Here is a 25004-nt window from a genome sequence, read left to right as displayed (position 1 = left end):
TATACAGTTACTGGCCATCTTATAATATGACTCATTTTTACTGTAGCTAGTGTAATTATAACTGCAGATTAGTTCTCTAGAGCCAGGACTGTGTTTTCCTCTGTGTTTGTTCAGTGCTTTGCGCAACAGGATCTGACTACAGGGCCTAAAAGCCCAGAGACATACATATGAAATAAAAGTAGTCATACAGTGTCTAGTCCTCTGTGTCAAGTCATATTTTTTTCAGCAGTGACCTCCACAGTTTCAGTGAGACAGCATTTTTTCTCCAGATGGTGCATTGGATTAACCTTTTTCCTGTCATTTCATTGGTGTGCTACCTTGTTCCTTCATGATAGGAGAGGGTAAAGTTAATTGATTCCTACTGACAGGTCATCAGCCAATAATCGTAAAGTTCTCTGACCTCTTCCAGAGGTCAGATAAAACTATGATGGATGTCTTCAACAGCGATCAAGACTGTCCTGTAAAATGTCTTCCTTTTTGACATGACATTGACTTTATTCACCTGGCTCTCTGGCTGTTCCTTTCTGGAAGAAACCTTGGATAGATGTGACTGGGTTTCATCTCCATTAGCTCACCAGTGAAACAGTTTTCCAATCCAGTGGGCTCAAAATTAGCCCTGACTCTACACTGGAGAAGGTGGTGAGCTGACCATGACTGATGTGTAATTATAACATCCAGTCACTTCAGATTAGAAAATCTTTACCATTAAATCAAACTATCCTCCTCATGATGCAAAGTCCAGTAGTGCTGAAGGCCAAGGCTCTCCCAAGCTCCCCCAACGCAGCATACAAACAGCTCTAAAATAGCTCCTCTGTTCAGCGAGATCTACCCCATTTTGGTCTCATCAAGTCAGTTAAACCAATTTGAATTCCTTCTCTTCGCAAGTTTTAGTTGTTCCTGCTTTGTGGTGGAACTTAGCTAGTGGCATATATAACTGACCCTTCATGGGCCAACCGTACTAAAACCAGGTGTTTATACTGCTTGAGCAAAAGGAGAAACTTCCTTAGCTTGCCGCTGTAGCAGACTCCTATCTCATGTGGACTAGCTAAAAGACGGAGGCAAATACAAATGCTCGTGTGGGTTACACATTTGCTGCTTAGGAATCTTCCTCCTAAAATTGTTTTAATGAGTTAGTTTACATTTTATATTTCAGTGGAGAGGGAAGGTTCACTCATTCCAGGAAGCTTGGGTCTTCGTTCCATTGGCTCAGCTGTCTATCGGTCCATCTTGGGTACTGTATTTAAACAGACCTCTGCAGTATTTCCAATACCATGCATTCAAAAAGGCCTCCAAAAAATCCTCAAATTTGTCCAAGGGTTGGGTGAAGGTTTTTTCTTTGCATTTTGGTTTGAGCTATTAGAATGCACTTCTAAGCTTTTCTTGACAACCGTTAGGACTAGAAACTAAAATGAAAGCTGAGATTCCCTTGTAGTCACTTGACTCCAGGACTGGAGCTCTAAGAAAAACAGCAAATATTGTGAGTCTCTCATGATAAAAATCCCTGGAGTTAGAATACTGGTATATTATAATCCACCCCTTCTGTAGCCTGCTATACACTTCCACATGCCACGTCCTTCCCTCTCTTCCCACAAAATGTGTAGATACTCTGCTTTTGTTCTAGGAAACCAGCTGACTAAAAAGCTTCATAACAATTGCATGAGGGCTGCAGGAATAGTAAACGCTGCTGTGGGTTGGATCCTCTGCATCTACTGGCGAACTGGTCTTCAGAGGAAGGAGTGAGAGAGTGTATCCTGTTTAATTTTACACAGTATTTCCTGGCACAAATATTTACTGTGTGCTAGCATTCTTGAAATGAGTGCTTGAACCTATTACAAAGACTGACTTTGGAAAATCACTCTCAACTAAAGTGTCTGCTGTGAGGAATTAAATTAGCTTTGGGGGGGGGGAGGAACTGTTTCCCCCTCTCCTCCCCCTCCCCCTCTTCCTAATAAACTTGATCAGATTAAATTTGACTTGCAAAATTGGCTGCTGAGCCAGCCTTGTCTTGGTTAAAGGCCAGAAGAAGGGTATAAATTCTAAGTTATGGTGTGAAGTGCTGTTGTTGTGGTCTTCTTTGTTTATACATCTGCTGTGGACTTTTAAAACAAAACATAAGTCAGAACTAAAACTTTCAAAGACTCATAACCTGTTCACCTTTCAAGCAAACAGGATATGCACCACATATTGCTCCAGAGAAATCCTAGGTCACCCCTCCCAGCTCAATGCTCTGCTTCATCCTTGGTTGGATCAATTCATTTATGCCTTCCATCTGCTACCGCTGCTGCCACAAGTTTTACACAAAACCTTGCAGGACAGAGCACTGGTTATCCTGATCTTCCCCTTCTGACATAGACATTTTTGGTTTCCCAGCCTCTTACGTATGTCATCCTGACTATCAATCATCCTCCCAACGTTTTCCAAGCTCCTGACCCAGTGAAATGGCAAGATCAAGTACCCTGATCCGCTTCAGCTCCACCTCAGGGCTTGGAATTTGGATGGGCATCGTCCTCTAATATTCATGCTTCACAGAAGTGTGAGACATCCTTATTCATAGTAGAAAGGACTCTACTAGAAGATGTTACTTACCTAAATGGAAGCGTTTTTCTTTTTTGGGCACATCAAAGAGGAATTCTCCCAGAAACTGCAGATATTCCTCTCATATTGGACTACAACCTCTCTTTTGAAGACATCAGGCTTGTCCATCAGCTCCTTGCGAGTCCTTGGCGGCAATCCGTGCATACCATCCACCTTCCCAGGGCTACTTGGTCTTCGCACATCCACTGACCAATAGATTCTGGAATCTTGAACCCTCCTCCTACTTAAGTACTGCTTGACAATCACTTGACAATGGAATGCAATAGGGACCATGATTCAAAGAAGAAGAGGAAGTTACTTACCTGTAACTGGAAGTTCTTTGAGATGTATGGTCCTTTTCTGTATTCCACTACCCACCTTCCTTCCTCTCTCCCTCAGAGTTTATCTGATTCGTTGTGCTGAAGGAAATGGAGAGGCAGTTGGTCTGCCCTGCCATTTATCCTCTTGGACGGAGGCATGAGGTGAGCCAGGGCTCATGCACAGACCAACGAATGCTACTTTCAAATTCTCCAGCTCTGGACACATGGTGCACATGCATAATCAGCAGTGAAATACAGATAGAGACCACACATCTTGAAGAACCTCTAGTTACAGGTAATAACCTCCTCTTACCTACAGCGTGACATAACCTTTAAGCTAACTCCTCTCCCACCTCTTTGTTCCTTTACTTGGTCAGATTGGCAACCAGAAGCAATAATTGAACCTGATCTTTATTTTTTTTAAATTAGGCTATAGGTCTCTGACCAACTTCCTTGCAAATTTTAGAATGTTTGCTGCTTTAGAAGCCGTTTCTAAGATCCTGCTTACATGAGGCTTTTTCTTTACTGTATTGGGAACTTACATGGAAGTCTGAGTGCAATCCCCAGGAAATTCTCTCAAGCCTTGTGGGGAAAATTCAATACTGCCTTTCAGTGATTTTCAGTGGTCCTTTCCAAATTCTCTGACTCTTCAGTAAAAATCCAGCAGTGAGAATTGGCAGCGTTTGTCTTCAGTTCCTGGAAATTCAGAACATAGTTCCAGAATTTCTCAGAAAAAGGGGATGACTTTGTTTCCGTTCTTTTGCAATCTAGTTACAGCAGCATTTATGCACGGGGACTTGAACTTTTAGAAAAGATTTAATTTCTTAACTGTTGATTGCATAAATAGTTCAAGTTCCAGTGACTTTCCCAATATCTATTTCTGTATGCTCTAGTTCAAACAAACTAATGTAGGGAAGTCCTATGGCTTGTGTTTTATATAGGAGGTCAGACTATATGACCACAAGGATGCTTTCTGGCCTCACCTTTTTGAATCTTCATCCTTTTTCAAGATCTCACAGTTTTTGGAATCTAAAATTCTAAACACACAACTAGGATTCTGAGAGTCCCCCCACTCACCACTATACTAATGCAAAGGAGGGGGACAAACTTCTTTACTAACTACATTAGTGTTTATTTCCATTTGTCTTAATTCGTATTAGAGGGAATACTTGTTTGAGCAATTTTCAATGACTAATTCAACATGAAATGGAATACAAATGCTTGGAAAAATGTTGAGCTTTCTTCCTTACTTTCCCTACATGCTCCTAATTATTTTCTTTTGATTTTAAATCAGTTTCCTGACTTCTGGTTTAAATCTTGATTAAAATCAGTGACTTAAATTACTTTGATTTAAATTGGTCCACCCTGGTCTATCTCTAGTCATTAAACTAGGGAGAGAGGGAGGAAGGGAGGGAGAGAATTCACCACTGGTATCAATGGATGCAGCTCTACTGAAGCCTGCCAAGCTGCATTGTCTTAAGCTAGGGGAGAATTTGGCCATAGATCTCTCAGAATGCAGTGTGAAGTATCCGCTCTTTCTTGGTTATAAGGGTCATACCAAAATTGCTGCTATTGTCCTAGCTGTACTTATTTTATTTGTGGATTGACTAGGTTTGGTTTGTCAGGGGTGAGAGTGTTCCAATGAACTGTTAATTTTAGCAGAAACATCCAATTTGCTTATATTCATAATACAAAATGACCTCTGCCTTATCAGATACCAGAAGCCTCATCTATCAAACTCCAAGTGCCTCCATGCAACATAATCCCATCTATACACTGGAAAAACACCAAATGGTGGCACGTGGAAAACGTGGTGAGAGTGAAATCAAATTTGTTATGAAAGTAAACAAAAGTTTGACTGTTTCTATATTAAATAAAAACACCCTTTGAAAAATTGTTTAAAAGTGCCACTAACTTTCTACTGTACTGTAACAAAGTACACAGAGCTGTAGGAGAAGGCATGTATGTTTGGCACTCATGACCTATGTCTGATATCAGCTGAAATTTGTGCTGTTTGTAGGTCGTGTTGTTGTCATATCAAGACTATGGCAAACTATATTCTCCACACTTTTAAATTTAGATTTGAATAAACACTGTTGGATTTCCTAATGTTCTGCAGGCTTAAATATAAGCTAAAATCTTGTACAGAACTTGGGATGTAGTTCAGCTTTTCATGCTACAAAAAGATAATGTGTGGCAACTAGCGTGCACAAGTACACTTTACTATGCTTGAGCCTCACTGAATGGAAAACACAACAGAGGATTTGAATTGCATCATTCTTCTACATATATTATGAACAAACAATAATGTTGAAATAGCACTCTTGGCAGTGCAGGAAAAGTCGTCAGCTTTCTCAAATGTGGCGTCGATAAGCAGCTTTTTCATCTTTGAGTGATGGTCCCTATGTGTATTCTACATGTGGGTACACATGCGCCAGGGTCCAGAAGTTTGTCAGAGCAGTGTACACTGGCTTGTACATGTGCAGTAGCTCTCATTGTGCTCCCAACTGAGGTTATAAGAGGCAGTACAGATCAACACCTTTCCAGTTCCTTCTTAGGGCGGCATGGCCGGAGTCGGAATTGTGTCTGCCTTCACTTTGTTGTATAACCTATATAAAAAAACATTTGTAAACAGTTATATTCTTAGATTAATAGTTAGTAGTTAAAAGAAATACTCTATACTATACCTTCCCACCCCTCTCCCAGCTCTGGAACTATGCCTGGAGTCCCTGGATTCAAGAATTACATCTTTTGCCCTTGATTCTTCTCCATCCATGACAAACATCAACACTACCTGTACTGTCTGGGTGAGGCGCATATCTCTGCCAAGTGAAGCATCTGTCTCTCGCGTTCCTTTTCACCCAGAGAGGCCTGGGAGCTTTGCCTACAGAAGCACCTGAGGGAGAAGGCTATGAGGCTCTTCTCCAATCTGGGTCAGGGAGCCTCCCCTGTATGTTGGCCTAGCAGTGCCCCTCCAAGCATGTGCCTTGGAGTAGAGCCATCAACATCTAAGCCCAAGGCTTCTTCTTCCAGGGCTCCCCATTAGAGTAGAGGACACATAAGCTTTCTCATGAGCACAAGGACAGATCCCTGTTGAGGATCTGTTGGATGAGGATCTGAGTCCAGGTTGGATGAGACATCATGAGCGGAACCTAAGGAACCAGCTTCGATGAAGACCCCCAGGTCCGAGAGCAAGATACATAAAAATAAAGATCCACTGGTTCCGTCGGTCACCTTGATTCTGAAGTACAAGGATACATCCTCACTGGTTCAGTCCCAGAGTGGTGGTCTGGACCCATCTTCAGTACAGTATCATCCATCTAAAGACCATCTGGCTGTGCTGATGTACCGGATCCATTAGACTTAACTGAGGAAATCCGTTGGACACCCGAGCATACCAAGACTTTTTATATAACACCAGAGAATATGTTCCTCCCGTATCCAGTCTCCACTTATTTCTGTCTTCACTCTCCTAAGATATGTCCTTACTCTGGAGGAGGAGCCCACGTCACTGTCCCAGGAGCTGTCTCACCTCCAGCCATCCAGCAGGAGTACAAATGGCACTACCACTATCAACAGGGCAGTTTTTGGACTCTGATGAATCAGAGGAGATGGCTGCACTGGTATCTCCACTGAGGCAATTGAGTCCTGATAGAGAGTCAAGAGGTTATGCTTGCCATTCCACTGGATATGACCTGCACTCATCCTCCAGGGATTGCAGGTACCAATTCCTTTTGTGTCCCTGCAACCAATCAATCCCTCTTTCTAGCCTTATTAGTATCTGTGGGATCCTTATGGCAGATGCCTGGGCCCCTTTCACTAGTTGTACTGTTTCTCTCGCCACTCAGTTCTGTCGGTGTACGAGAAGAATCTGCAGCTATTGATGGTTCTGATCAGTAGTGTAGCTGGGGGGGGGGAGCGGTCGCTCCTCCACTGAGCACAAGTGGTGCCTTTTTAATTTTACTCACCTGGGAGCGGGGGAAAAAGAAAAATGGCACCACCTGCTGCGGCGCTTTTACTGACGGGGCGGCACTTCGGCTGCGGGACCTTCACTCGCTTCAGGTGTCTTCGGAGGCACTGAAGCTTCATTGCACATGCGGAGCGAGTGAAGGTCCCGCCACTGAGGTGCCGCTGAAGACCCGGGGCGGTAAAAGCGCCGCAGCGGGTGGCACCTTTTCCTCCCCCTCTTCCCTCCACCTGGCTACACCACTGGTTCCGATGGATGGATCTTCATCATTCCTGGATGAAACAGTCATTCCTTCTTCCTCTTCTCCACTGGATGACCATTGCCAGTACTAGAAGCTGTTACACAGAGTAGCCAGTGACCTACAGATCCCATTAGAGGAGGTCCAGGACCCTCAACACCGACTCCTGGACATCTTGTGACCGCACGGACTGAGTAGGGCGGCTTTTAACAAGCAATGATGCCGTACTAGAACTTGCTAGAGCAGTATGACACATCATCCTGTGCCCCAAGACCAAAAAGGACCAAGAGATGGTATTTCATTCCTGCAAAAGGGGCTGAATTCTTGTTCTCCCATCCTGCCCCCAACTCATTAGTGGTACAGGTGGCAGCCGAAAGGGCTTGGCTTCCTTACCAAAGGGCCATCCCAGCACAAAGGTTCTAAGAGACTGGACCTCCTGGGGAGGAAGTGCTTCTCCTTTGCAGTCCTGCAGTTTTGTGTCACTCACTACCAAGCATTGTTAGCAAGATAATACCTATTGCAGGCTTGTGGAGTTCATAGACAAGCCTCCCACAGAGGACAAGACCCAGTTTCAGTCTTTCAGATGAGGGGCTGCTAGTGACAAAGGTAGCTCTCTAAGCTGCAATGGATGCGGTAGATGTGGCTTCCAGAAGTGTGGCCCCTGGTCTAGTCATGAGGAGAAATGCCTGGCTGCAATTGGCAGCGTTTCCTAGGGAGTCTCAAAACATCACCCAGGACCTTCCTTTTGATGAGTTGACTCTCTGTAATGAGAAAATGGACGAGTTTCTGCACTCACTAAAAGACTTGATCAGCTCTGTGTTCCCTGGGGATTTATACTCCGGCCCTCAGGAGGAAACACCAGAAGCAACTCGATAGACACTTTATTACCAGCACACGGCTGAGTCACTGCACAAACATCAGAAGATTCAAAGACTGCTTCTAGGCCCCTGCTACTGCCAAAACCTCTACTTGCTTTCAGCCATCACTCTTGACATATTGGTTGAGACCCATGTACCACCAGTGATCCCAACCACCTTGGCCTAGTTACCTTTAGGGACCATTTTGCACTCTATGCTCACAACTGGAACAAGATCACTATGGACAGTTGGGTTCTGGAGACTGTCCACCCGGGGTACTCCACAGATTTTTTCTCTCCTTTTCACCTCACAAACTCTGTTCCTAGTCCCCCTTCAGAGACCACTCTCATAAGGTAATCCTTAAGCGAGACATGGAATCCCTCTTAAGTCAAGGCAATAGAGCATGTCACACTTCATTGCCACAAGAGAGGATTTTACTCCCTGCATTTCCTAATTCCCCAAAAAGACAGGATGGAGACCTGGTGCTTACCCTGAGCAGTATGATTGCTCAGGTATCTGAACCCTATGAGAGGCCAGACTACATGTAAACTTACTGGAACTGAGGGCTGTCTGCCTTGTATGCAAGGCCTTCCTTTCACTTATACACTCACTCCATATTCAGATAATGTCGGACAATATCACCACTGTGGTTTATATAAACAGATAGGGAGGAGCAAGAGCTCATCCCCTCCATCAGGAAGCCATCAAGCTTTAGAACTGGTGCATCAAGAACAGCATCATGATACAAGCCACATACCTTCCCAGTAATCCTAATTCCTTGGCAGACAAATTAAGCGGAAGCGTCTCAATAGAGCATGAGTGGGAGACTCATAACAGCATCCTGAGAGAGATTTATGCAATGGGGTACTCCACTATTGGACCTCTTTGGGTCCCAAATGAACAGAAAGCTCTTTCTGTGTTACTCCAGGGAAGCCATGGCTTGCAACTCCCAAGGCCATGTTTGCTGATATCTTGGACTAACCGTTTCAGATATGCCTTTCCTCCTATTCTCCTGCTTCCACAGGCCGTAGGGAAGATATGTCGTGACAGAGCCAACATCTATTCTCCTAGCTCCTCCCTGGCCCAGACAGTTCTGGTTCACAGAACAATGTCTGCCTGCCCACTAATCAGGATTAGCCAGTTCTCAGATCTCCTAACTCAAGTTATGGTGGGAGGGGGAAGAGACCAAGTACCCCACTCCAGGCTCACTCTATCTCACAGCCTGGTTTTTGGATGGGGACATCGGAAATAGAACTTTTAAGGTTTGGCCCCCGTTCCGCCGATCCTTAACCACAGTAGAAAAGAGTCTGCTAGAACCTGCTACCAAGCCAAATAAACACTTTTTTCAGCCTGGGCACAACTGCGCCAACATTCTCCAGATACTGTAAGCATTCTGGTAGTTCTAGACTATATCTGCTAACGCTAAAGACTTCAGATCTCTTTATTAGTTTGCTATGGGTACACCTACCAGCGATTAGTGATTTCCTCCCTCTGATGGAAGAGACTCCATCTTTCTCACCCAACTACAGTATAATTCGTGAAAGGCCTGATCTGGACCTTCCCTCCAATGCTTAAACTTGTATTTTAAAATCACTTAAAATTTAAGTGATGTGCTTTTTCTGTTTTAGAGGTGACTAAAGAATACCCTTTTCCTCCAAGGGTCTGATCTGAATATCGTATTACAGTAAACAGTTTTGTTTCAAAGAAATCTGGAGAGATGTGACTCTACATGAAGCTGACTAAATCATTGGTTGTGTGTGAAGTAATCTGGCTATTTAAGGAATACCCAGTTCAGATTTTACTACATTTAGTTTAAAGATTTGTCAACAGTTCAAATTAAGAATTGGTATCACTAACAGACTTATAAAGCAGATGTATGTTTCATCTAGACTGACATCTGGTTGGCAATATATTAACACTTATTCAAAGTGAAGGGACGACAGATAACTACTTTAAGTATGAAGCTTTGTCTAGATCCCTGTTTCTCAACCTTTCTGGTGCAACCCACGAAATGTCCCTAAGGTTCCCATTAGCCATCATATCATACATTCCTTTGCTGCAACAAAAGAGACTGAAAGATTTGGGTCACGAAGCAGGAAGAATCCATAGTTGCAGATCTCATGAGAAATTGCAGGTGACGAAATCTGTGTGGCTCTTTTGATGGATGGTTAATGCTGAACAGGAGACTGGAAAGGCTTGTTTAGTCTTGTTTACTAATTTTATAGGAAAGGTGTCTGAGATGTAGCCTGTTAGATTTGAGTTAACGTACTCTTTCAGACCTATCAAGATTACTGCTTTTTCCAGCAGACTGTTGACATTTGATCCTTTTAGTGGGTCTACAGGGAAACATGAACAATCTGTTACTTCTTGTGGTGCCAGGCTCCAGGTAAAGTACAGTCAATTCCATATGAAATCAGGATGATTTGTGAGTTGAGAAATGGTCCTGGCACAAACATTTGTCATCTTATTTCCTTGCTTTTCATGCTTGCAAGACACAATTCTAAGCAAATGTTTTTGTTTTGTTTTTGTCTCAAGTTTCCTATTTCACCCCATTAAGTTTGAAAACTGCTATGAGAATTGCAGTTGGATTTTAGAACTTATTCAGGATTTTCCTAGGGTTGGAGCAAACTCTCTTCACAGGAATAAAGGGAATGAATTTTTCTTTAATTCTGATGCTCCTGTGTACAATTTAAGATGACAGTCCCTGTTCTAAGAACACCAGTGTTGATGGAAACTGCTTGATTCCTGCCCAGTGGTCAGGTACACAAAACTTCACATGAGACTATTATGCCATACTTGTTAATTACCTGATCAACAAACTCTAACTAAATCCTGTGTATTTCCATCTGCTTATCTTCTGAATAGGATCTTATCCAGATTAGTAAACTTCTAACAAGCTGATTACTGAATAATTACAGTGGAGGACTGCCAATGTGAGTAGTCATATTGGCAGTCCTCCACTGTAACTGTGCCATCTTAATGGAGAAGAGAAGTTGGAGGACTTAATTCTAGTACAGTTTCACAGTTCAAACCGGTTTAGAGCATGAGACGTAAGAGAATGCAACTCTTATCTAATAGTGAGTCTTCTGGTTGGACAGCTCTGTTGGAAATATTATAGTACAAATGAGTCTTGCTAACTGAATCATCCTCATACAAAAAAAAAAAAAAACAACAACAAAAAACATATGCTCTTGACACCTTGACAAATGTGCCCACTGTTGGAGCAAGCCTTTTACGAAGGAAGACCTGCTTCCCATATTTTTGGAGATGCGTTTTCTTGAAAAGAGAGGGCGTCGTAAAGAAGCCATGTTTAATATTGAAATAATACTGCTGTTCATGACCGGTCTAAAATGGGATTATTATATCCATTTAGAAAGGAACAAGGGAATGATGCGGGATTGTTTTAATCAGTTATTGATAGGAAATACCATTTCCCAAAGGCCATGCCCATGCTCAGCATTAGTATAAGCTTATCTAGAAACCAATCACTTATGCCTTTTGGCCAAAGGAAGGAAACTAAACATTTCATAGGTTCTGTTCTCATCTTCTCTTTATTGGATGAGATTAAATGTCTTAAATTCTAAGTGAACTTGCTTGTTAAATGCAGACAGTCCTGCAGACTAAAGTCTTCCAGTTACAGATAACAGGAAACTATAAGTGGAAGCTTCCAGACTTTACTGCTAATGAAACATCTTGTGGTAGGCACATTTGTTTCCCTGTTTGTTTAGTATAGCAATAATAAGGAAGCTGGGTGTTACTGCAGTACTGACCTTGAGGTACTAAATCACAAGATAAAAGGATAGCCTAATCACTGTGGGCACCTACCGCTTGACTTCTGTGCCGAGTGTCACAATAAGAATACCCATTGTGATCTCAACGCTTGCGCTGGAAGAATTAGATGAACTCATCCCTTCCACATGGGATACTGAACAGTCATAGCTAAAAGAGCCTTCCTCTATTTACCATCTGTAGAGTGATCCCTTTCCCATTCCTTGCAGGTGTGTTTGCAAGTCTGAACTTTTGGTTTTTCCCCAATACCCCCCCCCTCCCCCCAAAAAAATTTTTCCCACTTCAATGCTAATTCTGCCCTCTTGCATGTATGCATTTAAGTTGCTTGTTCCATTTTCAGAAAGAAGCTGCATGGGGAATAATACAAAGGGTTAGTTTTTCAAACTGTAGCCTGGGATGGTCTGTTGCTGAGTTCTTTCTTGCCTAGATTCTGATGATATCCTATTTTAATAAAACATTGTGGCTTTTTTTCCCCTTCCATTTCAGCCTTCTATCTTTGGGTTAACATAACGCAAAGGCTACGGTAACACAATTTTGGCTTTATGTACAGTTCAGACCAAAATGTAAACTATTAAAATTGCCTTACTTTAGAAGGAAAAAACAAATAGTAAACTGAAAGCAGTTTGAGTTTATTAGTACTTTACATATTGCACGTTAAACAATGACATGAGACTGAGTGCTGTCTGTAGCCCTTGATGTTGGCTCCAATTTTTTTTTTTTAAACATAATTTTGGCAAGTAGGGGAAATCTGGCAATCCTTCATGCTTGAGGCCCCTGCTCTAATAAAGCGCTTTAGTTATTAGCACAAGTAAATAGTTGTCCATTTATGCTTCATTAATGCATATTAGTCATACAGTAAATACTGTCATTTTGGCAAGTACCCCAGAACACTAAACACTTCTGCACAGTTTGGGGGGATTCAAACACAAAGTGGTGCTGGCACCTTTTTTAGAAAAATGTACTTGAAGCTATTAATATATTAAGTAGTCAGACTCCAGTGGATTTTCCTAAAACTGATACTTAAGGCAAGGAGGTGGGGGGAAAAGAGAAATTATGATGAATGCCCCAGTATCACCACCTAACCTTCTCAAGTGAGGCTTCCAGTCAGCTTCTTTTTAAACTTGAAAATACAGGCTGGCTATCTTGAATTAATCAGCTTCAGATTTAGACAGTGCAAATAAGGAGACTGCTTTTAAAATAAAAATAAACTGTTATGCTCTAAACTAGTACCTTTGTGGTAGTTGACTGTTAAAATTCACCTACTTGTAGAAAGGAGTGTAGTTTACAGGAATATATTTTAACCCAAAGTAAGGCCTGATCCAAAGTCTATTGAAGTCAATGGAAAGACTCTTCTTGTGTTCAGTAGACTTCAGATCAGGCCCATAATGAACAATTGGAACACAATGGCAAACTTAAATGTTTTGGAAATACTGCGAGCTGATGATCTAGTGTTTTAGTAACTTATCAAACAAGAGTGTGGATTTGACTCATCATGACTAAGTCTGAAGGAAATCATATGAAACAATGGAATGGACTGAAATAAAGAAAACATGTTTAGTAAGTGAGCTGTAAATCTTGGACTCAAGATCAAATGTGCTGCTGAATGCAACTTTTTTTCTAAAATGAAAGAATAGAAAGTTGTTGACTTATTCCTTGATGAGAGAGATTTCATATGCCATTGTCATCTGAACATATCAATAATGGAAGTACCACGTTCCGGGTCTCTTGGTAGCTCTTCAACGTAAGCTTGATTCCCGAGCAGTTTGTTTTTTGACACTCAAAATGAGATAAAGATCAATTGGTGATCATGCCATGAAAACTAAAAGGCAGAGATAGCAACTTTGTAATCAATTTTCTTTTATGCTGCCATGACTACTGTCAACTTTTGCACAAAATGAGCAATTTTAAAGAAAGAATTGAATTGCATTACCTTTGGATACTCCTCCCAATATGTTGAGCCTCACAGGTCTGCTAATAGGGGCTGCAATTGAAGAAACGGAGGGGAAAACTGGAGGAGGAATTAAAAGAATCAGTATTGATCTCTGATGCCAGAGATAGTCTAAATAGAATGTACAACCTTCCTTAGTGTGTGTTCTGAGATAGTGTAAACAAATTCCCTGTTGGCTAAAAGAATATTCTAAAATTAGAACTTGACAGTGTAAAACATTGCACATTGATTGGGTTCCTTCTACATGAATTGGATGGGCCACCTGCTGTTTCAAATTCATTTAGTGAGTTAAGTTGGATGAAAGTTCTTAGAACTCTCTGACCTCATGAGATTTTTTTTTTTAAATATAGATTTGATAGAAAAACTTCTTAGATAAGGATGTAGTAGTTTTACATGTAAACAGAATTTGATTACTTCATTTTGCAAAATGTTCTTGAAGCAAAATGTTAAATCTATTTAACTTGATGTATTTTGTTATTTTATTTCTTCTGCTAAAGTCAGGAATGGCTGAATCAGTTATGAAGAGGGATGTGGAAGGAGTCTTGTACAATATGGTGTCCAGTCTCTCTCTCTTTTGAGACTCTCATCTTATTACTTAACAGCGGTGGCAGAGTCCTTGGACCCAGATCCTCTAAGGTATTTAGGTACCTAACGGCTATTGAAATCAATGGGAGTTAGGCACCTAACTACTCTTGCAGACTTGGGCCTTGGTTTGCAGTCTTAAATTGAACTAGAATAGTTATCGGTGGCACACTTCAGCATGATGGCTGCTTTCATCAGGCGGCCCTGTGTATATGCAAATATTATATGCACAGTTTAATGTATATATAAAGAGAAGTGGCTCGGGGGGAAGTACATCTTCCTTTATCAGACAGCTATGCCTCGCAGCATAACTAAGTTTTTTGCATCTAACACTTTTTCCCCCCCAGCATTATCCAACAAGCAAATACTGGCAATCTATATTAGTCTGTATCAAACATTGCTATTCTTCCCCCTCCCCCCTCCCCCCCGCTTTTTTTTTTTAAATGTGCTGGGTCAATATATACTTACCATAGGAATTGTTTTACCTGTAACTTCTGTAGAAATTGACATGATAGATGGTTTCAAAGTGAGTACAACTGAAATAATCTGGTTTGACTTTGTGTCAGAAAAAAGTAACCAACAGTATTTACACTTTTTTTGGGTCCATAGCCAAAAGTAGTAAATGCCTAAAAGGGCATCTCCTGCCATCTGTTTTCCTTAGATTCTTGTATATCCCCATATAAAACGATTACCTGCTGGCAGTAGGTCATGTATCTGTGGGAGGATTTACTAGCAGCTCAGGAGCTTAATAGGCACTGTCTTCTTGGGCCACATTGTAGTGTTTCCTTGTTGGAGAGGAATGGGTCAGAAGTGTGGAATCTGAATATCCATCTCACGTGTGAACTCCCAGGTAAATATCCACACTTAATTTTGGCAAAGAGAAAAGAAGAACATAGATTTTTGGTACAGTAACATCCAATGGATGGATTGCCCCTTTCCTTTTCTCAATTTTGTCCACCCTTCAACTAATCTTTTTGACCTCCATGTTTTCTGATTTATAATCTTAACAGGAGCTGTTTTCAGTAGTCTTACTCCACAAACCTATACCTTTTATCAGAAGGCTTAACTCAAAGTCAAGAAAAGGAAGTATAATAAACACTGACTTCCCTACAAACAGGCATGGTGCAAATTCATTAGACAAAAGTTTGCGGTGTACTGGCAACAGAAACTTTCCTGCAATGTGATAGCTAGTACAACCAAATAAATTAAATGTGCTATAAAAGAAATTAGAAGTTTCTTAGTGTATGTCATTGGTATTTCTTGAAAAGCTTGGCAGTCTTCTGACAGGGCTTTGCACGCCAGTTGAAGTCTGAGTCATTGGTTGAAGACACCCCCCCCCTCCCCCCCCCTTTTTTTTTTAATGTAGGACAACAATTTTGTAATCTTTTGGCATGCAAGACTCTCTGCCCATATGTCCTCTCCAAAAACATACTAGTAACTATGGTAGTCCATTGAGCTGTTGAAAACTTAACATAGCCTAGTGTTTTGGAGGGTTTATACATTATTCAAAGACCTATTGTAATTGTGATGGGTTGAATCATAGAAACCCCCTTGGGGCTGTCAGTGATGTGCCAAGACTACTTCTGCCCCTACCTTCCCTGCCAGCTTAGGACTCCAGAACCCTGCCTGCTTGTGCCAGATACGCTTGCCGGCTACAAACACAGACCCAGGTCTGAACCATGTTCCACAAACTGCAGGCTTAACTGAAAGCAGCTTAAGAAGTGTTCCTGTCTCTAACACTCAGATGTCCAACTCCCAGTGGGGTTCAAACCCCAAATAAATCCGTTTTACCCTGTATGAAGCTTATATAGGGTAAACTCATAAATTGTTCACCCTCTATAACACTGATAGAGAGAGATGCACAGCTGTTTGCGCCCCCGCCCCCCGGTATTAATACATACTCTGGGTTAATTAATAAGTAAAAAGTTATTTTATTAAATACAGAAAGTAGGATTTAAGCGGTTCCAGGTGATAACAGACAGAACAAAGAATTACCGAGCAAAATAAAATAAAACACACAAGCCTATGCCTAATACAGTAAGTAGCTGAATACAGCTAAAATCTCACCCTCAGAGATGTCCCAATAAGCCTCTTTTACAGACTAGCCTCCTTCTAGTCTGGGTCAAGCAATCACTCACACCCGCTGTAGTTACCATTCTTTGTCCCAGTTTCTTTCAGGTATCTTTTGGGGGTGGAGAGGCTACCTCTTGAGCCAGCTGAAGACAAAATGGAGGGGGTCTCCCCAGGCTTTATATAGTTTCTCCTTGTGGTTCTAAACCCCTCCCTCCATCTGTGCAAAATTACAGCTACAAAAGGGAGTTTTGGAGTTCTATGGGCAAGTCACATGTCCATGCATGACTCAGAACTTACCTGCCAAGCCACATTCCTGGGAAAGCTCAAATGTGGATTGGGGTCTCCAAGTTCATTGTTGGCTTAAGTGTTTCTTAATTGGGCTCTTACTGAGAATAGTTTTTCTCAGGAAGCTGACTAACTGCTTCACTGAGGCTACTTAAAATTTAAAAAGTAAATAGCCAATATTCATAACTTTAAATACAAAAATGATATATGCATACAAATAGGATGAATATATTCAGTAGATCATAACCTTTACAGAGATATGTTACATGGCATATGTAGCATAAAACATATTCCAGTTAGGTCATATATACATTCATAAGCTTATTCCCATAAAGTATTATGGGGTACAACATCACAATAGTTTCTTCTGCGCAAGTGGTGAATGTATTTAACATTATCTACTATCTGAAGTATTGCAGTACCCTTATTTCAAAGGTGTCCAATAGACCATGGCTGTTCACAACAGAATGCTATTCTAGAAAATACTTCAATGAGCTTGAGAGATGATTGCCAATTGGAAACTTTACTTGCTAAAGGTAAGGATGCCAGTTGGAAAAGTCTCTAGTTTTTCACAAGGTTTTTCTGACACAAATTGTAACTTATGTGTAATCAGTTACTATTTAAATGTAAATTATTGAGCTTCTGAGAATTTTTGGCTACAGAGAACAGTACTTTCACAGATCATAATCATTAATGGTTAATTTCCCTTCTGCAGAATCTTTGATAGAACTGCCTACAATCATTCTTCTCTCCCTCCCCTTTATCCTCCCTCCCCCCCCCCCACAGGAAATTGCTTGTAGGTAACAAGACAGCAACATAAGCATGTAATAATCTATGCCCTGAAGTTCCTGCTCCGTGTCTGGTTTCTTCCAAGACCAGAAGCAAACAGTAAAAATGTGCAGAGCGAATGAATTTGAGAAAAACACTGTAAAAAAGCATATTTGCTGAGGTGTTTGCCTGACTTTATCATAGTAAATAGTCCTATAGTTATAGTCTCTTCTGCCATTCCATTAAAGGAAATGGAGACATTACAGTACATGGTGGCTTTCATTCATCTTAACAAATGTTTATATTGTTTGGATGATCTGAAATCTCTAGTAAAAACTGTAAGATTCTGCATAGGCAATTCTTCTTTTACAAGATGAACACTTGCTTTCCTGCAGACCACTGTAAAATCTTGAATTTTTCTCTAGTTGCTAGTGTGGCATAGCATGTTCTAAAATTATTGTCCTAGAACAACCTTTCAGAAGTGGTGTGCCAAGTCTTCATTTATTCACTCTAATTTAAGGTTTCGCGTGCCAGTAATACATTTTAATGTTTTTAGAAGGTCTCTTTCTATAAGTCTATAAAATATATATATATATATATATATATATATATATATATATATATTAAACTAAACTATTGTTGTATGTAAAGTAAATAAGGCTTTTAAAACGTTTAAGAAGCTTCATTTTAATTTAATTTTAACCCCCGGACTGGTGGCCAGGACCTGGGCAGTGTGACTGCCACTGAAAATCAGCTCATGTGCCATAGGTTACCTACCCCTGCCCTAGAACTTGGTGCATCAGTAACTTCAGTTTAGCATACTGAATCTGTACAGAATGGATCTAATTTGAAATGGAAAATGAGGTAGATGGGAGAGCAAACCCAGCTTTGAACCCTCTAAGGCCAAATGGGATTGAAAGCTAAATAAGATGAAGAAAATGCCTGATGAAAACTTTTAAAACCTTGTAGTTCTAAATTTCTAGCATATATAAAACAGTGTTGCACCATAAGAACTTAAGTTTTTATGTCTGCTCATAAAATAACTCAATGCAGTTGGTTTCACAAGGGATTAATTAAAAAATATACCTGTATATGTATGTTGCTTTCTTTGCTAACAACTTCCACCTTTTTCTTTGCATAATTTGCCTCAGTTATTCAGTTTAGAAGCTTGGAACCAAGCCATTTGTCAAGTGCCTGAGTACAATGCTCTGTTTGAGAGATGGTACAATGGTTTGTATCCAAGTGCTATTTATAGGAAGGATTAACTGGAATAGTTTAGTGTAGATAAGTGTTAGTGTGTTTTTTAATGAGTTATGCAATTACTTTTTCTGGAGCTTGGGGTCAGCAAATTTATGAGATCTTAAACTTCTTACTGTTCCTCTTCCCCACAAAGATTTCTTTATAAGAAGATACAAAATGTTCATGTGTATTAGGAGCTTTGACTTCGAACAGTCATTAGTGAACTGCAAACAAGGTGCCTGAATTATAAGCATCCCTGACGTAAAGAATTGGCCTTAGGACAGATTGCTCTGCTGGCAGTTAACAGGCTCCATATCTCCATGGAAAGATGAGTTGTCAAGATAACTAGGAACAAATGTTTGATCAAGTGAGGCAACCACTCTTGGACCAAATTCATCACTTACCGAACTCCCAGGAACACTTGGGGGAGGGGATAGCCACAAGAATGGATGCTTAGTCTGAATTGCTGCAATTGAGGAAATCAGTCTATAGATAAGCCTGGATATCTCCTACCCAGGAAGTTATGTTTTGCCTGTCATGTAAAAGTTAAAGTGGGGAGGGGCAACAGAGAAGCTTTGGATGCGAAGTTCCTCAACAGACCTCTGAGATACATAAAGGTCAAGATGGAGACTGTGGGATCTCCTGCAGTGGGGATATGAGAATTCTTTTGTTGTCAGCTGACCTGAAATTATTCTAGTTGCACCTCTATGAACTCGATAGCCTTCACCAAACATCAAGTGGCTCTTTCACCAATCCTTAAAGGTCATCCTTGTTTATCAACCCTTTGGACTCTTGATTTCAAGCACAAACCTAGGCAGGAAGAGAGAATATTGTTCTGTTCATTTATGAGAAATATGGTGTTAAAGTCTAGATACCAGAAAACCTATTCCCACCATATGGGAATTGATGGTTCCCACAATAAATACAGCAACTTTTCCTCAGGAGAGTCATATTAAGTTAAAGCCAACAACATGAAGGGCCCTTGTCCACAAAGTCATCTTGTCAAGCACTGAGCCTGCTAAGAAGGCTAATCTTGTACATCATTGGCCTGAACCTAGCTAGACTCCGTACAAGGAAGTTGTAGAGCTTTTCCTTTTATACTTTCTGCGAGAACACTTTAAAAGTCTGTACACCAAATCCAAGATTCGTAGTACCTGCCCTCTGCTCACTGTCTTACTGCAGAACTATTGGCAGTGATGCCGGTGGAGAGATGATTGAGTAGCCCATTCTGCATCACAATAGCTCCAAGGTTCCTAACCCAACCAGTCTATAAAAGATTGTCTCTTAAATCTGCCCTCCGCTTATTGTGCCAGCTTTTTTTAAAAAACACAAGTTACAACTTTTGAAGAAACTTCCCCAGTGTACATAGGCCTCGGAGTGTTGGCAGGCTGATTTTGTTGCTGATTTGCATCCCAGGTGTCAGGGTAGAAGAGACTCGTTTCATACCTGCAACCCTTGCACTCTCAGAAGGAAATCCAACTGGATTGAATCCTTAAAGTCTGACACTACCTAAGAAGCCAGGACAGTTTGAAAAAACTTGCTGTATCTGTTGTATATCAAAGCTTTCTAAGCAAAGGCCCAGCACTTCCCTATACTACATTTTAATGAGAAATTTGAAAAACAGCAATGTAATAAAACTCGTACATGTTCTGTCACTGCACAGGCATCATCCAATGCAATATTTGACATGGGGAGGGTAACTACTGTTGGTAATACTTTAGTGATTCTGCGTATTGTTTTTAGCTAACCTGCAAATAATTGTATGCTATTAAACTTGAAATTTCGCTCAGTACATTTTCATGGACAACTGCAAATAATATCCCACAGTTTGACTGATCTTTTTAACAGAATATTATGGAAACCTACCTTGGCTTACCTGATATGTTTCTTGTAATAGCAAAGCTCAGATTTCCCCCATTCTGTTGACCGGTTAGCTGTCAAGCTTTTCTGTCTGGGAGAAATGGTTCTCTTCAGTAACTTTTTTTTTTTTCCAGAGCCAATTGTAATAGTTTAGAATTGGCAATAGTTTATAGCTTTGGAAGTTACCTCACTGGCAGGCTCTTGGAGATGGAGCCTATCCCTGTGTCTGACTTGCAACTAAGTAGAGTCTGAAAAAGCATTCCTAAGATCTGTTGGTCCTCCTCAAACATGAAACAAAACTTCTATTTAGGCACATACTTTCCTACTTACTGAACAACATGTACCAAAACCCATGGAGTTTCATAATGGAACTTTTCTCCAGTCAACTGCCTTTTGTGAGAAATGGAATGGACCCTAGCTTACTGAGTTAAAGCTGGTGCACCAGAAAATAAACAGTGCTTCCTTTCTATAAATGCCTCCTACCTGGAGTCATTTCTAGCAAACACTAATCTTCATGGAGCATCTTGCATACTCAGTTTTTTTTATATTGCAAAATTTTATTTTGCTTTTAAACTGTCTCAATCTGGGCAGCCACTGTGGTTTTTAGACTCGTTAAATATAGAATGAGGCTTTTAAAACTTCTAAGTCTGTCAGTTGTACTCTTTACAGAATTATTCAAAGATGGTAACCGTGAGGTGTCACGTATCTTCTACCATAGCATGCTGTAGCCTCAGCCACCAAGCACAAACTATAGATTTGATTTAGCTTGTTGGTGTTTTGTGGTTTTCTTGTTTTTGTAGCCTTGTAAGGCATCTTGATTCTTTGACAGCTGGGTTTTTGTGGATCAGATTAACTGACAGGAGTTCCATTTGGAGTAATCCTACTCAGTTTTAGGGATGTTACAATGCTGGATGCCTTTTATTGCAAAAAATACCACAAAGCTGAATCTATAATGATACTGTACTTGTGCCTCCAAAGCACAAAGGTAAAATTTTTCAGCTGCTACAGTATATTCGCTTGTGAGTTAGTTGAGGGAAAACTGTATTTCAATTTGTAGCATACTGCTCTTACTGAAGTCTAGATTATTTAAGAGTCTGCATACTTGAGAAACTTTCTAATCCACTTCTAACTAGAACAGTTTTTCCAGAAACTGATTTGAAAGACAACTTTTTTGTAAATGAGAGAGATTTACTGTTCCTGGTAGTACCTTCTGGGATAAAAGAGTGCTCTCACTGCAGCAGTCAAAGTTCAGCCTAGTCCCAGAATGAAAACAAATCACTTAACTTTCTTAATGTTCCATAAAGCAAATCTGATTCTTCCTCTTGCCACTGGTGAAAATCGGTCTTTTCAGTTCAACCGTATAGAGTATAAATCTGATACCATATTGTCACTTTCAGTTTCTATAGGATGCTCTTACCAAGAAATGCTTCATGAGTGGGGGGATAGGAATGGTAACACTATTCAAGGCATTTGGATATATAGGATCCAGGTGCCACCATTGCAGGTGAGGATTTAGGGTTTGAGCTTGTCCAACACCCTTCTCCCCAGCTCTCTTGCTGGACTGAATTTTTCTGTCAAGGGGTTTCCATCCTTTGAGCTTCACTCGAATGCTATTTTAACTAAACAATCCAGTGTTGGTTTATTTGGCCCAGACCTCTAGGGTTCTGACCAGCAATTATTATAGTATGTACTATAAAGGCAGACCACTTCAGTCTCCTGGGATTTGAGCTTATTTTATTACAATGTCTGTCTTTTGGCAGTTTTAAAAAGGGGTTTTAAAGTTATTGGGTGTCAAAACTCTGAACAAGAATGTAAAAATTCTGCATTGAACCTCGCTTATTTGACCGAGTATGCTCACTCTTGCGGTTGGTTCTCAGTCAGACGACAAAACAGTTTAGAGGCAGGAAAACTACTTACAGGATATTGAGTTGCAAGGTTAGTCTTGCAATGCATTTTTAAGCTAGTGCGGGAGCTCCTTACAATTAATCTAAAATCCACCTTGGGATCATCTGCTGGGTATGCAAAGCTGTCAGTTTTTTTCTTGGCATTCCATCTTTCATAAAATGCAAAGATCTGGGCCATGGAGAAATGAGGCTGATGGATGCCCGGAACGGAAACTAGGGAGGAGAGTGAAGCAATATGAATTGTGAAGAGAGAAACCTGAAATCTCTAGATGAGAATCCATATATTTGGATGTTTTTGTGATCCTGAGCTTTGGCAGACCCCTTCCTTCTCCACAGCCCTATCTCTGAATAGCAGTTCTACCCTTTCTTGGGAATCCCTGTTGCCTGTGAACTCTAATAGTTTTTCATGGCCTAGGGCATCTGCTATTGGGTAAGCCCAGAGTATATTGTGCTAAACAGATTGCCAGTTGGTGCTTGGTAAGGGGCCTTGGGCTCCTCAACAGCTGTGCATGTTCTCCAATAGCTTTAAAAACTTTTCCAGGAAGGAACATGTTAATCAAACACTGACCCAAACTTTGATTTTGATTTGGGACTGGGTTTAGGTTTGGGTCGGCTTATGATAACCCTCATTGTGGGGAAACTGGCTTGAACTCCCCAAATAGAAATACAGTGCTAAGTCTTGAGTACATTCAATAGCTCTTTGTATTGTTCAGGTATTGGAGCACCAGCTCGCTGAGCAGTCAACAGGAAAATATGCTCTCACTTGGTTAACCACACGTCTATATGACAGTCAATCTCTTTGATAGCAGTGAAGGTCAAAAGCTACAGATGAACAGATAGGAGCAAGTTAATATAGAATGTGAAACTTTAGTTGGACCCACCTTAAATCTGACATTTTAACATACAAGTCTAGCTGTACAATTAATTTGGTGGGGATGGCTTAAAGAGGAAGGTTTTTGTTGGGTTTTTTACTCCTCCTGTTTACCTACTTCACGCAGCAGAAATGAATTGTTCTTGTTAGTGTAAACATTGCGCACAGTTCACTGTCCATCATCAACTTGCATGCAGAAGCTCCTTGATTTGGAAAATAAAGAATAGTACAAAGTGGTCTTCAGAAGACCCTATTTCTGTTTGTCTTTAAAGCTAACATAATATGTCTATTACCTAATTGACACACCAGAGTAGTGTAATAGGACTACATCAAAGGTGAGTATGGGAGCAGATATGGTGGTTTCAAAGCTATTTGGATTGGTTATTTCTCCTTTCTGCCAATCCATTTGATCATAGGATTAGTCCAAGGGATTAGCAATGCTTTATGAAAGGAGTATGGGGGGAAAATAACCTAGTCTACCATACAACGGGATAGCTATTCCATGGAAACTATAGTATGCAAAAATATAAACTGGAGGGAACTGTAATTTTTTCTTTTCTTTAGCTTAATAAAGCTGATGCCTCTTAATATCAATCGTTATTTGCAATTTAACTCATTATGGAATAGGAACTGTAACACCTGAAACCACAGAAAGTGATTTAAAGAAAAAATGTATGCAGACAGCGCAGCTAGTAATGAGTAAGGTTGACTGATCCTCTGTTTGAAATGTCTGATTTAATTTTTTTCTTTTGATAACAGAAATTGTTGCCATGCTAGCCCAAATAGCTAGTAATTTTAGTAGTTTAAAATTGGATAACTGGTATAACGCCGTAAAGTACTTGATAATTCTAGATTGTCAGATAATCCCAGATTTTGGCTGTTAATGTACAGAGAATATTGTCTTTGCCTCTGACTGTGCCCTGTTAAAGTATGATACAGGCACTGCATTATTTCATGCAATATTGAAGTTTGCAAAATGGCATCGAAATCTAATCTGTTAAGTCTGTTTTGTTTATCCTCACAAAATGCTAACTGCTGTAGGAGACACTATTAAAAATAAACATTGCTTCATACACTTCCAGTAGTCCCACTAGTCACTTGATTAATCAACCTTAGAGTCACAGATGCTGTATGACATGCAAAATACCTCATGCAAGTAAGTTTATAGGGGCTGATGCCTAAGCTAGCTTCTAAAAATACTATTGTGGTTTGATATTGTAATAAGTCAAGTCAGAGAGCATATTTTAATTTCAGGATGAAAGCACTTACTTGGTAGAGGGGAGAGGAATAAAAATAGGTAGAAAACATGTGATTTATTGTAAGTGTGGATTGAGCTGGGGGGAAGGAATGATGGAAGAAAGCAGGTGTCTAACTTGCTGACAAACTTTGTGTATAGGTTGTACAAAACAATAAAACTTCTTTGGCTGTTCAGTGACTTGGAACAATTATATAACCTTTAACCTTGTTCCAGTGTCCAGTCTGATTTTTACTGCAGGTGGCAACATGCCATTGTTTGTCTTTGATCAGTTTACATAAATAGATCCTGGAGGGTCATGTGAAACTATCATGAGCTTTTTAAAAACGGCACAGTAGTTACCTTTTCTCTGCTGCCTGCATTGCTTTAACAGGTGGTGTGGTTTATGAAAGTCTGTCACTTTTCTGTGTGTTGCCCTGGCTTTAAATACCTTAAGGAAATCCTTGCCCAGGGCATAGTTTCATGAGAAAAATG

The 25004-nt window shown here is 40.5% G+C and overlaps 1 protein-coding gene across 9 annotated transcripts in view; it reads left to right on the top strand.

The window, feature by feature from the left end:
- Nucleotides 1–25004, top strand: part of GRB10 (growth factor receptor bound protein 10) — a 198043-nt gene that overhangs the window by 56913 nt on the left and 116126 nt on the right. For 4 of the 9 annotated variants that reach the window (XR_006172682.2, XR_002887898.3, XM_005278533.5 and 1 more), the window contains exon 3: nucleotides 4609–4707. The exons of 4 other annotated variants lie outside the window; for them this stretch is intronic. Coding sequence is in view for 1 of the 5 variants with exons in the window: in XM_005278533.5 (XP_005278590.1) it covers nucleotides 4609–4707 (99 nt within the window). In the remaining 4 variants the exon portion in view is untranslated. Of the gene's footprint in view, nucleotides 1–2978; nucleotides 3190–4608; nucleotides 4708–25004 lie in introns of those variants that run through there. One more of the 9 variants, XM_065583933.1, reaches the window with a different exon arrangement.

This window comes from Chrysemys picta, chromosome 2 (genome assembly GCF_011386835.1).
Source record: "Chrysemys picta bellii isolate R12L10 chromosome 2, ASM1138683v2, whole genome shotgun sequence".
In the NCBI taxonomy this organism is placed as follows: Eukaryota; Metazoa; Chordata; order Testudines; family Emydidae; genus Chrysemys; species Chrysemys picta.
The sequence above is the reverse complement of the archived record's forward strand: the minus strand, read 5'-3'. Positions and strand labels throughout refer to the sequence as shown.